Here is a 14,872-nt window from a genome sequence, read left to right as displayed (position 1 = left end):
GGTTAGGATTAGGATTAGGGTTAGGGTTAGGATTAGGGTTAGAATAAGGGTTAGGGTTAGGATTAGGGTTAGGGTTAGGGTTAGGGTTAGGATTAGGGTTAGAGTTAGGATTAGGGTTAGGGTTACGGTTGTGATTAGGGTTAGGATTAGGGTTGGGATTAGGATTAGGGTTAGGGTTAGGGTTAGGATTAGGGTTAGGATTAGGGTTAGGGTTAGGGATAGGTTTAGGGTTAGGGTTAGGGTTAGGGTTGTGATTAGGGTTAGGGTTAGGGTCAGGGTTGTGATTAGGGTTAGGGTTAGGGTTGGGGTTGTGATTAGGGGTAGGGTTAGGGTTAGGGTTAGAGTTGTGATTAGGGTTAGGGTTAGGGTTAGGATTAGGGTTAGGGTTAGGGTTAGGGTTGTGATTAGGGTTAGGATTAGGGTAAGGATTAGGGTTAGGGTTAGGATTAGGGTTAGGGTTAGGGTTGTGATTAGGGTTAGGATTAGGGTTTAGGGTTAGGATTAGGGTTAGGATTAGGGTTAGGGTTAGGATTAGGGTTAGGGTTAGGGTTGTGATTAGGGTTAAGATTATGGTTGGGATTAGAATCAGGGTTAGGGTTAGGATTAGGGTTAGGGTTAGGGATAGGGTTAGGATTAGGGTTAGGGTTAGGATTAGGGTTAGGGTTAGGGCTAGGGTTTTGATTAGGGTTAGAGTTAGGGTTAGGGTTGTGATTAGGGTTAGGGTTAGGGTTGGGGTTGTGATTAGGGTTAGGGTTAGAACCAGAATTAAACTCAAGCAAACAGAACCAGAACCAAATTTAACCAGAAACACAACCAAACAGAACTAAACCGAGCCAGAGCCAAACCAGAACCAAAACAGAACTAGAACCGAAACAGAACCGAACTCAAGCAAACCGAACCAGAACCGAACCGGAACCCAGCTCAAGCAAACCAAACCAGAACTTAACCAGAACCGAACAAAAACCGAATCAGAACCGAATCAGAACCGAACAAGAACCAAAATCGAACCAGAACCGAACTCAAGCAAACCGAACCAGAACCGAACCAGAACCAAAATCGAACCAGAACCGAACTAGAACGGAACTCAAGCAAACCGAACCAGAACCGAACCAGAACCAATACGAACCAGAACCGAACCAGAACCAAACTAAAGCAAACAGAACCAGAACTAAACTGGAGCAAACATTATTAATGTCCTCAGGTTGGCATTGAGTAAAATCAGATCCCTCTGCTTGGATGGTCTGATCCGGTTTCTCCTCTCAGTGAGTATTTGCCCGGTCTTTGAGAAGAACCCTAACCCTAACCCTCTCTGAAGGAACAGATGAAGCCACGATACACAGCCTCCCCTCCATCCCCTGTATCCTATATTATATATACATGTGATTGGCCGCATGGCCGCCATGCTGACCAATCAAAACAAAGTTCTGCTGTGAGCAGAGCTGGGGCTGAGCACTGAGAGAGCTAAGCAGGGAAAGGAACAAACTGGGAGCCGGCTCTCTCTGGATGTGAGCCGGCTCTTCTGATCCACTATAAAGCATCGACTCTCAGAGCCGCAGCTTTAGATCATGACACATCACTATTATATACAGGGTTAAAGGTGCACAAAAATACTTGGTGTCATTAACTACAATGGCAGAAAATATTAAATCAAAGTTTTGAGAATGTTCATTTAAAAATAAATTAGAATTAAATCTGGAGCTGGTGTAAAATCAACAGCACACAGTCAACATGCTGCATATGCAACTACAAGGACTCATATCTGCACAACATGAAACAGAAGACCACAGTCTGTAACGTAAGAACGCAGCAACGAGCACGGCAGCCGACACATGGTAATCACGTCTTTCCAATGTGTTTGAAAATGATGTGGATGAGCAGTTTTATTCTCTGAAGACAGAAAAGAATGAAACAATGCAGAGTTCATTTTTGTAATTCATTATCCATTTATAATTTTTAATACAAGGACAGCAAACACCTAACTGATGTTGGGATTTTTAATCATGTTTCTCCATAATGAAGATTTTGCAGACGTTAGCTGAGCATAGGAATGCCTTGTACCTACAGTATACCTACAGGATGAGAGCCCACAGCTCAGCTCTGTACAGCACAGAGTGGAGATGTGGCAGCTCATCTCAGTCATAATCAGGTGCAAAACTGAATTCGACCTCTAGATGGAGCAGATAGTGGGGCAAATGATGTGTGATTCTTTGTGTTCACGTACTGCCACCTAGAGGCTGATTTGAAGAACTACCTGTGACTAGGAAGTTTAAGAGTGAACTCACCTCACTGTGTTGTTAAGAGGCTGTCTGTGTCCACTACTTTATTAGATAAGTGCAGTCCATAGACATTACATCAGAGAAAGGAAAGGTCATATCTTATTGTTTAACCCCGCCCCCTATCACCCAGGTTAACAGGAAGTACTCAATACTTGAAGTCAGTTGTAGATAAAGTACCTTTAACTTTGTCTGGAGTAGATTCACAGATCAGAACTTTTACTTCTACTCCAGTAACACGTCATCAGAGTCACTGTTCCTTTATTTTAGTGTTTCAGAACTCTGTTCATCCCTGGTAGGAACTTAGTTTGAGTCAACAGCAGTTACAGAAGACAATGAGTGACTACATCCATGTTTGATAAATATAAACTGTATTATGTGACCTTTATGATCCATTTAAAAAAAAGTTTAATTCTATTAACTTTTATTTTTACTTTATTAATTTTTACAACGTGGACCTGTGCTGATGAAACGGCTGCTCCTGTGGAAGGCTGGGAAAGTGACGTCATTTGAAGGTATGTTAATGTATTTAAATGTTCTTTAAATGTTATTTTCTCCTTTCAACATTTATAAAGTTTGACATGATGTTAATTTAACATTAGCAGCTGTACAACATGTGTCAACATCAATCTACATCATCACCAACGTGTAGCTGAAATGTTGTGTTTGGTTGTTTCAGGTTGAGCCGCCTGTGTGCAGCTATTCAAGAGGAGTGAGAGTCTAATCTCTGATGGACTGATGCTGTTTGGTGAGAGGTAAGTACAGCTGTAAACATCTGGTTATATGCTGTCAGCACACCACACAACAGTGTCGTCCAAATACGTGTTTTTATTTCCATCAAACAAAAATCATTAGTCAAAGTACATCACCAGATCCCTGCTGCTCTCCTCTCAGCTTCTGTCTGATTTGGATGTTTGTGTGCAAACCACCCTGCAGTCTCATGAGGACATGGCTTCATCAGTTTAAACACAGGGGGGGAAATCTCTGCAGGTGAAGAACAGTTTAATGGATCTGATTCAGACTGTTCTCACAAACTTTCTTTGATTACGTTGAAGAAGAAAAAAGGATGAATGAGGCTTGATGTTTTTCACAATAGAGATGTGAATAACTAAAGTTCAGTCTGACACTTTTCCGTGGAGTCATGCTCTTTGATAACAGACGTTCATGCTGATGTGACAGAAACAGTCAAATACTCAGTTTGTGTTTGTGTAGAGAGGAGGAGACTCTCCGTCCTACACAGAACACAGACACACTGAGGAACCAGGAGACCGCAACCTAAACCCAGGACACAGAGGTGTAGTGAAGGTGGTCCTGAAGGTGTGGAGGTGGATCAGTGAGTCAGAGGAGACTCTGTAGAAGGACAGAGTGCCAGCAGGACAGTCCACATACACTGCTACTCTGTCAGAGTCAGAGAACGAGGAGAGAGGGAGGTCTGTTCTTCTGTTATTGTGAAGGACAAAATAACCTTCATCAGAGCAGAACAGAGTCCAGCACTGATCATTCCATCCAAACACACAGTCGTTACGGCCTTCTTTCCTTCTGATTCCTCTGTAACTCACTGATATATCAACCCCTCCTCTCCACTCGACCTCCCAGTAACAGCGACCAGTCAGACCATCTCTACACAGCAGCTGAGTCCAGTAGTCAAATCTGTCTGGATGGTTAGGATATGACTGATTCTCTCTCACATATGTCACTTCCCTCTTGTCTTCAGACAGTCTGAGGTTTCTGTTTGCTGTGTTTGAGTCCAGAGTGAGTTCACAGACATCTGATGGAGAGATAAAGACACAACACAGCAGCAGTTTATCATCAGACACACCTGAAGGCTTTATTCTTTGTTAGCTGACAGTCTGCTGTTTGGTCCTCATGAGTCAAACTGATTCCACACTTACACTTCTTCAGTCCAGGTTTTAACCACTGCTCTCCACCATGGTCCACCCTGGAGGAAGAAACACAGTCAGAGTGATGTTCAGTCCAACATGAGTCCTACCTGCTGTTCAACATGAAGCAGTGTTCCTCAGTTTGTCCCTGTGACAGAGAAACAGGCTGAAACTCCTCTGAGCCAGCTGTCTCCATCACTCTGTCTCTTTTTCTGACAGTGTTGAGATACTCAGAGAAAAAGAAGAAGAAGAAGTCAAAGATTCAAAAAGCAAAGGCTGGCTTTTGCTCTGTCCTCCAACATGGAGACTTTGTTTTCCTGCTTTAAAAAGAGACTTGTTTCTTCATTCAAATCGTCTTTCTTGCATGACATAAACTATAGTGCTTATTAGACTATGAAGTGCTCTATAATGTCCATGTGAATGTAAACCAGATTATGAAAACTGCACTTTGAGAAAAAGAAAGTCCAGGCGTGTTGGTCTGATGCATTACGGCAGCACTACACATAAAGTCTCTCTCCCTCCCCCTCTTTCTCCATGCAGCAGGTTGGCATTGATGCGCTGACTCCCGTTGATCATATTATTTATTAATTGATTGAAATCTAATTTTAAATGTGATCTTCTGTGTTACTGTGTCAGTGTTTTCAGTGTTGTATTGCTGGTAAATTTAAGTTATTAAGCAGATCAGGCTTTCAGAGCGGATGTCTGACAGTTAGTCTATACGGCAGGAATTCTGGAATATCACCGGCCGAACTGGCCGACGTAAAAAAAGCCCAACGTAAACTCTGGTCCCTGCTGAGACAAACAGCAGGTAGCAGCATGTTTATGAAGCTGATGGTGACTGACAGGTCTGCTGCTGGTCTCCCTGAATGTAGCTGTGTCAGTAAACCAGTATATCTGGGCTGATCAAGCTCAATGAATACTGTTTGATCTCATTGTTTAACCCAGGAGGATTATCTGCTGAGTTGTGAAAAACTTTGTCCCTTGAATCCAGCTATGGGTTGTAGTAGGAAGTTAGTTCTGCCCCTTTAGCAAAACTGGCTTCCCCATTTAATGTCCGTAAGCTCAACCTTGTTTGATAACAACAGGCTGATGTGGTGTGGGAACCCCCCTCCCTCTCGCGAAAATGTACGTTTTTTGCGCTTGTGCACATGTGATTTTGACCGCTAATAGAGCGAGTGAACACAAAACATTCCTGCGCCTGGTGTAAAGGCGACATTAGAGATTAGGTCTTTTTATTTCTACGCATTATTAATAATAATTATATTCCTTCAATGAAATATCTGTTTTCTTTCTCTTCACACAATTTAATTTGATGAACAGTCACATCTGACTTTTTCTGTATATAACATAACCACTAAAGAAGTGAAGTGATGCTGTTGTTAATTCCAGTGTTAATTTTGGCGGCTCTTTTAGATTTAGTCTTAGTCTTTAGATTAAATGTTATTTTTAGTCACATTTTAGTATTTTCAGCCCTTTATAGTCTTAGTCTAGTTTTAGTCGACGGAAACTCAAAACATGTTAGTCATTGATTTTTGCAGAAACATCTTCACTCTTTAAATAATTCATGTAGTGGATCAGATATCGGTATCAGGGTTATACCAAGAGTTCAAATCGTCAACACTCCTTTAACACTTTGTGTAATATCTGAAGTTAAATAATTCAGCCTGGCCCTGCTAAAATGTCAAAAGAAAACATTCTTGATGTGACCACTGTGACTGTATTTAGATTCTCTTGATTCACAGTAAAATGCAATGAAAGGACTGTATTGCACTTTTACGACGGTCCCTGAATGCACCTGCAGTGACAGGCGCACTGGACACAGTCAGTTCACTCTGAAATGCATCTTCATCTTTGATGACGAGGAGTTGATCCAAACTTACTAAATGTGTCTGATGTTTCACTAAACTGGATTAAATCAAGCTGTAGACGCCAAGCTTTTTACGGTAACCACGGCAACAACGTCAAACATCAAATATTAAACAGACGTCCCCCGGTTGTGTCTTTGTCACTAACGCACACCGGGGGGTAAAAATCCTCAATGAAGATGAGACAGATGCATGGAGGTGAGGAGAGCTGGTTCATAAAGCACACCTGCTGCAGGTAAAGACCAAGCTAACACTGAACCCCTCAGATAATAACTCAGCCTGTCACAGGAAGTCATCACGCCATCTTTAAAGACGCACAGCACAGGGGGAAACATGGATTCTTAATGTCCGACGGTCCAACACTAATGTTTTCGTCTCGTCAACAAAATCTAAACATACGTTCATCAGAGTTTTATTATCAGTGATGATCTTTAGCTCGTCATAGTCTCGTTTTCATCATGAAAAAATGAGTCGTTGACGAACATTTATCGTCATCATTTTGTTAACGAAATGAACACTGGTTAACACAAAGGATAGTGTGTTACATGATGACATGTTTAAAGACAATAAATGAAATATCAGAGAACATCTAAGGAGATATATGGTGTCAACAATGAAGAGAGTCCTCATGTATCTAAATCTACAACCTTTACTCATGATGCTGAAAGAAAAGACGATTCAGTCTGCGTCATGATTCTCTCTAAACGTAGAAACTGTCAGATTTCACTTTAAGAAGACAGGACAGCTGTCGTTCACCTGATCAGTCAGCTGATAATGAAAGCTTATCAGTTTATTGACATTTAGTGAGTGAGTGCCTGATTCAGTCCCAATCACTCCTCTCAAAGGAATAATCAAAGTAAGATGCTTTTAATGTGAAATGTTTTCTTTTACACATTCAGTGTTTGAGCTCTTGTCATGTTATACCTCAGTGTATCCAGTCTGCTGTCTGGATCCTTCTGTCGAGCAGAGAGCTGCTCGACACCTGAGTCTCCTGGATGGTTGTAGCTCAGGTCCAGCTCTCTAAGGTGGGAGGGGTTGGAGCTCAGAGCGGAGGCCAGAGAAGCGCAGCCTTCCTCTGTGATCAGACACCCTGACAATCTGGAGTTGGAAAACACAGTAAGATTAAGCAAAAGTCTATAAATTCTAAATATACTCAAAGATTTCTGTCCAGTAGAATCAACAGAAAACCTGACCTGAGAGTTTCCAGTTTACAATGTGGACTTCCCAATCCAGCAGACACACTCTTCACTCCAGAATCCTGCAGGTTGTTGTTACTCAGGTCCAGCTCTCTCAGACTGGAGGACTGTGAGCTTAGGACTGAGGACAGAGCTTCACAGCTTCTCTCTGACAGGTTACATCCACTCAGCCTGTAAAAGGAAAAGTAAGAAGACCAAACGAATGCTTTCACAGTTGTCATGAGCAGAATTAAGTATATATAAAATGTCTCACTCATGAACTCACACAGCTTTGTTGGAGGCTTTGATCACTGGCAGCAGCCTCAGAAGAGCCTCCTCTGAAGCAGAGTATTTCTTCAGGTCAAACACGTCCAGATCTTTCTCTGAGGACAGTAAGATGAAGACCAGAGCTGACCACTGAGCAGGAGACAGTTTCTCTGTGGAGAGACGTCCTGATCTCAGGGACTCCTGGATCTCCTCCACTAGAGAACGATCATTCAGTTCATTCAGACAGTGGAACAGGTTGATGCTTCTCTCTGCAGACAGATCCTCACTGATCTTCTTCTTTATGTACTGGACTGTTTTCTGATTGGTCTTTGAGCTACTTCCTGTCTGTTTCAGCAGACCTCTCAGGAGAGTCTGATTGGTCTGCAGTGAAAGACCCAGGAGGAAGTGCAAGAACAAGTCCAGGTGTCCGTTTGGACTCTGTAAGGCCTGGTCCACAGCACTCTGGTGGACCCATTTCAGTTCAGGTTTTTCCCTATAGATTTTAGAGATCAGGCACGCGGGTTGTTCTTCTTCCATCAGGTTGAGTCCAGAGTTGGTGAAGGTCAGATGGACATGAAGAGCAGCCAGAAACTCCTGAATGCTCAGGTGGATGAAGCAGAACACCTGGTCCTGGTACAGTCCTCTCTCCTCTCTGAAGATCTGTGTGAACACTCCTGAGTACACTGAGGCTTCCTTGATCTTGATGCCACACTCTGTCAGGTCGGACTCATAGAAGATCAGGTTTCCTTTCTGCAGCTGATCAAAAGCCAGTTTTCCCAGAGACTTGATCATCCTCCTGCTTTCTCGACTCCAGAGTGGATCAGTCTCAGCTCCTCCATCATACTTGATGTTCTTCAGTTTGGACTGGACCACCAGGAAGTGGATGTACATCTGAGTCAGGGTCCTGGGCAGCTCTCCTCCCTCTCTGGTCTTCAGCACATCCTCCAGAACTGTAGCAGTGATCCAGCAGAAGACCGGGATGTGGCACATGATGTGGAGGCTTCGGGAGGTCTTGATGTGGGAGATGATTCTGTTGGCCTGCTCCTGGTCTCTGAACCTCTTCCTGAAGTACTCCATCTTCTGAGGGTCAGTGAACCCTCTGACCTCTGTCACCATGTCAACACACTCAGGAGGGATCTGATTGGCTGCTGCAGGTCGTGTGGTGATCCAGAGGCGAGCAGAGGGGAGCAGGTTCCCCCTGATGAGGTTTGTCAGCAGCACATCCACTGAGGTGGACTGTGTAACATCAGTCAGGATCTGATTGTTGCTGAAGTCCAGAGGAAGTCGACACTCATCCAGACCGTCAAAGATGAACACAACCTGGAACTCTTCAAACCTGCAGAGTCCTGCTTCTCTGGTCTGAGTAAAGAAGTGATGAACAAGTTCCACCAAGCTGAACTTTCTCTCTCTCAGCACATTCAGCTCTCTGAAAGTGAAGGGGAATGTGAACTGGATGTCCTGGTGGTCTTTGTCTTCAGCCCAGTCCAGAGTGAACTTCTGTGTTAAGACTGTTTTCCCGATGCCAGCCACTCCCTTTGTCAGCACTGCTCTGATTGGTTGATCTCTTCCAGGTGAGCCTTTAAAGATGTCTTCATGTCTGATGGTGGTCTCTGGTCTGTGTGGGGTCCTGGATGCTGCTTCAATCTGTCTGACCTCATGTTCATCATTGACCTCTCCAGTCCCTCCCTCTGTGATGTAGAGCTCTGTGTAGACCTGGTTCAGAAGGGTTGGGTTTCCTGCTTTAGCGATCCCCTCAAACACACACTGGAACTTCTCCTTCAGGTGAGACTTCAGTTTACGTCTGCACTCTGCAGCAGGAACAGTTCCTGAAATAACTAAAGAGAAATGTGATGAATGATCTGAAGCTACAATCAGTCTGATGAATTTACACTTTCAGACATCAGGATGGATTTGATTTTCCTCCTCTCTGAAATCTCTTCATCAGCTGTGAACAGTTTCTCACAGCTCATAGATGTGATCCAAATGTGTGCATCATATTAACAGCAGAGTTTAAAATGTAAACCTCTCCCATGTTGTCTCCATTTCCTCTCTCCATCATGTTCAATGTGTTCAAATCCTCTTACTGCTCTGCAGACAGTCAGCCAGCTCCTCCTGCTTCATTCTCCTCAGGAAGTGCAGAGTGATCTCCAGAAAGGCCTCTCTGCTCCTCCTCTGCTCTTCATCCTCATCCTCCCTCTGGCTCCCTAAGCATTCTGGGTAATCTGGACTCAGAACTATCTGGATCTTCTTCAGCTCGGTCTTTACAAAACTGATGATGTTCTCCTGGAGCAGCTGGAGGAGAACAAAACAGAACATTAGATCATCTGTGACAGACAGAGAGCCTGCTGGTCTGCAGAGTCCAGCATGGAGACTGGATCACAATGCTGCTTCAGGACGTAGTCTGTGGATGGTCCTGTCTTCTACAAGTCAAGTTTCTATGAAATGAACTTCCTGTTGGAGAAATCTCCTGGTGTGCTTTCATCCAGAAGAAGTCTGCAGTGACTTTAGACCTGATGTGTTTATTAGAATGAAGCTGAAAGCAGCAGCTGTCATTAACATGAAGCAAAGTGTTTCTGTTGTTTAGACCTCAAACTGGACTCACTTTGGGAACTCTGCTGCCAAAGTCTGAGTCTGTGTGAGAGCAGCATGACCTCTGACCTCTGACTGTGTGCAGCTCAGAAATGTAAGGCTTCATTCAATCAGTCAAACACTGAGTGTGAAGAGAGTTCAGGCAGAGATGATGTTTGCAGTGTGATCAGGAAACAGAAACATCCAAACAGAATGAGTGTGTGCTCTGATTCTCAGGAGGAGCTGTGTTTGTACATTTACTCACCATCAATATGGAGTCCAGCTGTGTTTGATGCTGCTGGGCAGACTGACCAATGGGAGCCTCTGATCTCTGAACTCTGTGGAACAAATATAATATCATGTACTTTATGTAATGACACACAGTGTTACATCTGATAGAGTCTGTCTTATGGATCCTCCTCCAAACACAGGACAGTCTTACCTTTCATCATCACAAATCTCTCCATCTTTGAACTCAATAGGTCTGTGGATAGAGTCGTCACTCTTTAAGGACACACAGCTGGATCCAGGTCCAGGAGAGCCTGGTCTCTGATGTTGGACTCTAACAGAATGGCAAACACTGATGAACAAACATGAACTCTGAAAATCTTCCGATTTTGAGTTCACTGCTGAAATTTACTACAAACTTTTCTAATGTTTGATTCTGATAAAAACAGTGTGATCAATTATTACCTAAGATGATCAGACTGATGTCCATCTTTGAAATAAATAGGTCTGTGCATAGAGTCGTCACTCTTTAAGGACACAAAGCTGGGTCCAGGTCCAGGAGAGTCTGGTCTCTTCATGCAATTCATTTCATCACGCATCGACTACTGTAATTCTCTGTTTTCATCTCTCAGCATGTCTGCCCTCAGTCGCCTGCAGTCAACACAGAATGCAGCAGCCAGAGTACTAACACGGTCAAACAAACGGTCTCACATAGACCCGGTAGTTAAATCCCCTCACTGGCTCCCCGTCCCTTACAGAATCCAGTACAAAATCCTCACACTTACTTACAGATCCCTACACGGTCAGACTCCAGAATACTTGTCAGAACTCATTCACCCCTACCAGCCACCTCGCCCACGCAGGTCCAACATGTTACACCTTTTAACTGTTCCACAAACACACCTCAGCACTCGTGGTGACAGAGCCTTCCAGGCTGTAGCCCCTAGGCTCTGGAACACCCTGCCGATATCCCTGCGCTCTGCAGAGTCTGTAGATGTTTTTCAGTCTACATTAAAAACTCATTTATTCAGGAAAGCTTTTAGTTGACTCTCATAGAACATTTAATGCTTTTAAGGATCATGTACCCTCTGTACTTTTTATGTTGCCTATCGGTTTTATCTTTCTTTCTGCATGTCTTGTCTTTGGAAAGCACTTTGTGACATTTGTCTGTGAAAAACGCAATAAAAATAAAGCTTACTTACTTAATATAAACTTTTTAAATTCTTTAATTCTGATAAAATTGGTGTGATCGATTATTACCTTAGATGATCAGACCGACGTCCATCTTTGAACTCAATAGGTCTGTGCACAGAGTCGTCACTCTTTAAAGACACACAGCTGGGTCCAGGTCCAGGAGAGTCTGGTCTCTGATGTTGGACTCTAACAGAATGACAAACACTGATGAACAAACATGAACTCTGAAAATCTTCCGATTTTGAGTGCTGCTGAAATTTACTACAAACTTTTCTAATGTTTGATTCTGATAAAAACAGTGTGATCAATTATTACCTAAGATCATCAGATTGACGTCCATCTTTGAAATAAATAGGTCTGTGCATAGAGTCGTCACTCTTTAAGGACACACAGCTGGGTCCAGGTCCACGAGAGTCTGGTCTCTGAATTCATGCATTCATTTCATCACGCATCGGCTACTGTAATTCTCTGTTTTCATCTCTCAGCATGTCCGCCCTCAGTCGCCTGCAGTCAACACAGAATGCAGCAGCCAGAGTACTAACACGGTCAAACAAACGGTCTCACATAGACCCGGTAGTTAAATCCCCTCACTGGCTCCCCGTCCCTTATAGAATCCAGTGCAAAATCCTCACACTTACTTACAGATCCCTACACGGTCAGACTCCAGAATACTTGTCAGAACTCATTCACCCCTACCAGCCACCTCGCCCACGCAGGTCCAACATGTTACACCTTTTAACTGTTCCACAAACACACCTCAGCACTCGTGGTGACAGAGCCTTCCAGGCTGTAGCCCCTAGGCTCTGGAACACCCTGCCGATATCCCTGCGCTCTGCAGAGTCTGTAGATGTTTTTCAGTCTACATTAAAACCCATTTATTCAGGAAAGCTTTTAGTTGACTCTCGTAGAACTTTTAATGCTTTTAAGGATCATGTACCCTCTGTACTTTTTATGTTGCCTATCAGTTTTATCTTTCTTTCTGCATGTCTTGTCTTTGGAAAGCACTTTGTGACATTTGTCTGTGAAAAACGCTGTATTACTACAGTTTACTTACTGAGTACAAACTTTTCTAATGCTTCAATTCTGATAAAATTGGTGAGATCGATTATTACCTTAGATGATCAGACTGACGTCCATCTTTGGAATAAATAGGTCTGTCCATAGAGTCGTCACTCTTTAAGGACACACGGCTGGGTCCAGGTCCAGGAGAGTCTGGTCTCTGATGTTGGACTCTGACAGAATCACAAACACTGATGAACAAACATGAACTGTGAAAATCTTCCAGGTTTGAGTGCTGCTGAAATTTACTACAAACTTTTCTAATGTTTGATTCTGATAAAAACAGTGTGATCAATTATTACCTAAGATGATCAGACTGATGTCCATCTTTGAAATAAATAGGTCTGTGCATAGAGTCGTCACTCTTTAAGGACACACAGCTGGGTCCAGGTCCAGGAGAGTCTGGTCTCTGAATTCATGCATTCATTTCATCACGCATCGGCTACTGTAATTCTCTGTTTTTATCTCTCAGCATGTCTGCCCTCAGTCGCCTCCAGTCAACACAGAATGCAGCAGCCAGAGTACTAACACGGTCAAACAAACGGTCTCACATAGACCCGGTAGTTAAATCCCCTCACTGGCTCCCCGTCCCTTATAGAATCCAGTACAAAATCCTCACACTTACTTACAGATCCCTACACGGTCAGACTCCAGAATACTTGTCAGAACTCATTCACCCCTACCAGCCACCTCGCCCACGCAGGTCCAACATGTTACACCTTTTAACTGTTCCACGAACACACCTCAGCACTCATGGTGACAGAGCCTTCCAGGCTGTAGCCCCTAGGCTCTGGATATCCCTGCGCTCTGCAGAATCTGTAGATGTTTTTCAGTCTACATTAAAAACTCATTTATTCAGGAAAGCTTTTAGTTGACTCTCATAGAACATTTAATGCTTTTAAGGATCATGTACCCTCTGTACTTTTTATGTTGCCTATCGGTTTTATATTTCTTTCTGCATGTCTTGTCTTTGGAAAGCACTTTGTGACATTTGTCTGTGAAAAACTTGATAAAAATAAAGCTTACTTACTTAATATAAACTTTTCTAATGCTTCAATTCTGATAAAATCAGTGTGATCGATTATTACCTTAGACGATCAGACCGACGTCCATCTTTCAAATGAATAGGTCTGTGCATAGAGTCATCACTCTTTAAGGACACACAGCTGGGTCCAGGTCCAGGAGAGTCTGGTCTCTGATGTTGAACTCTGACAGAATCACAAACACTGATGAACAAACATGAACTCTGAAAATCTTCCAATTTTGAGTGCTGCTGAAATTTACTACAAACTTTTCTAATATTTGATTCTGATATAAACACTTCTTTGATTATTACCTTAGATGATCAGACCGACGTCCATCTTTGAAATCAATAGGTCTGTTCATAGATCGGTCACTCTTAAAGGACACACAGCTGGGTCCAGGTCCATGAGAGTCTGGTCCATACATCTGCTTTGGGCTGCAACATGCACAGACACACACACACAGCTCTGAGTATAAATAGTGCTGATCTCTGACATGGAGCAGAGTCATGAACAGGTAGAGATCCTCATCTTACCTGTGACCTTTATGTTCCCTCCACAGAGTGGTTTTAGAGGGAGGAGCTCCCTCCTCTGTGTCCACATCTCGATTCATTGCAGAGCGCCCACCTACACACAAACACAACAACATGCTCATTCATTACAACAGGACTGAGTCTGGTCCTGCTGGAGGTTTCTGCCTGTTAAAGGAAGTTTGTCCTTGCCACTGTAACTTGCTAAATGCTGCAAAGTGCTCTGCTAAAATGCGCTGTGATCTGCTGCTATATAAATAAAGAATGATTGATTGATGTTGTATGATTCTTTCAAGTTGTATTTTTTGCTACAGTACTACACACAGAACATAAAGTAGGATGTTTGTGTTTGGTAATTGTTTCTTTGTTGTAACAATGCTGCTGGGCAATAAATCTTATACCGTTGGAAAGCCTGTTTGTTTCCTTTTTAAATGACGCCACATTTGTAAGAAACATGCAATCGTAGGACGAGCAGCAGAGCTGAGTTTGTGGGAGGCATCCATGAAGAATTTGCCAAACAGCTTAGTCTACTGTTGTTATTGACTCTTTTGAGATTTTGGCACCTGTGAGCATGGGCCCTGCTACAGAGGTCAGTAGTTATCTGCTCCAAGAATCAGCATGCCATGTTGGATTGATCTGGATAGGGCTTGTGCAATACGACAACTTCAAGCTGGTGTTCCACAAAACCAAGTTGCAGCATTATTTGGAGTGAGCCGTAGTACCATCTCCAAAGTGAAGACCAAGTTCCACATAACGGGGGACGTCAGAGAGAGGCTGTGAAGTGGACGTCCCAAGATGATGACACCTGAAG

General features: G+C 43.3%; 2 protein-coding genes across 2 annotated transcripts in view; both read right to left on the bottom strand.

Annotated features, from left to right (window-relative positions):
• The window catches only part of LOC117825078 (NACHT, LRR and PYD domains-containing protein 12-like), a gene marked incomplete at its 5' end in the record, with an annotated part of 108,709 nt that overhangs the window by 54,268 nt on the left and 39,569 nt on the right, over positions 1-14,872 (bottom strand). The gene's annotated exons all lie outside the window — the stretch shown is intronic.
• LOC117825077 (NLR family CARD domain-containing protein 3-like) lies at positions 3,103-10,458 on the bottom strand. The gene is given in 7 exon segments (XM_034700710.1): positions 3,103-4,041; positions 4,166-4,212; positions 6,943-7,204; positions 7,207-7,385; positions 7,480-9,286; positions 9,545-9,752; positions 10,294-10,458. Coding segments are annotated over 7 exon segments (3,135 nt in total). The 5' UTR covers positions 10,390-10,458; the 3' UTR covers positions 3,103-3,505.

Source organism: Notolabrus celidotus, chromosome 14 (genome assembly GCF_009762535.1).
Source record: "Notolabrus celidotus isolate fNotCel1 chromosome 14, fNotCel1.pri, whole genome shotgun sequence".
Taxonomy (NCBI): Eukaryota; Metazoa; Chordata; class Actinopteri; order Labriformes; family Labridae; genus Notolabrus; species Notolabrus celidotus.
The sequence above is the reverse complement of the archived record's forward strand: the minus strand, read 5'-3'. Positions and strand labels throughout refer to the sequence as shown.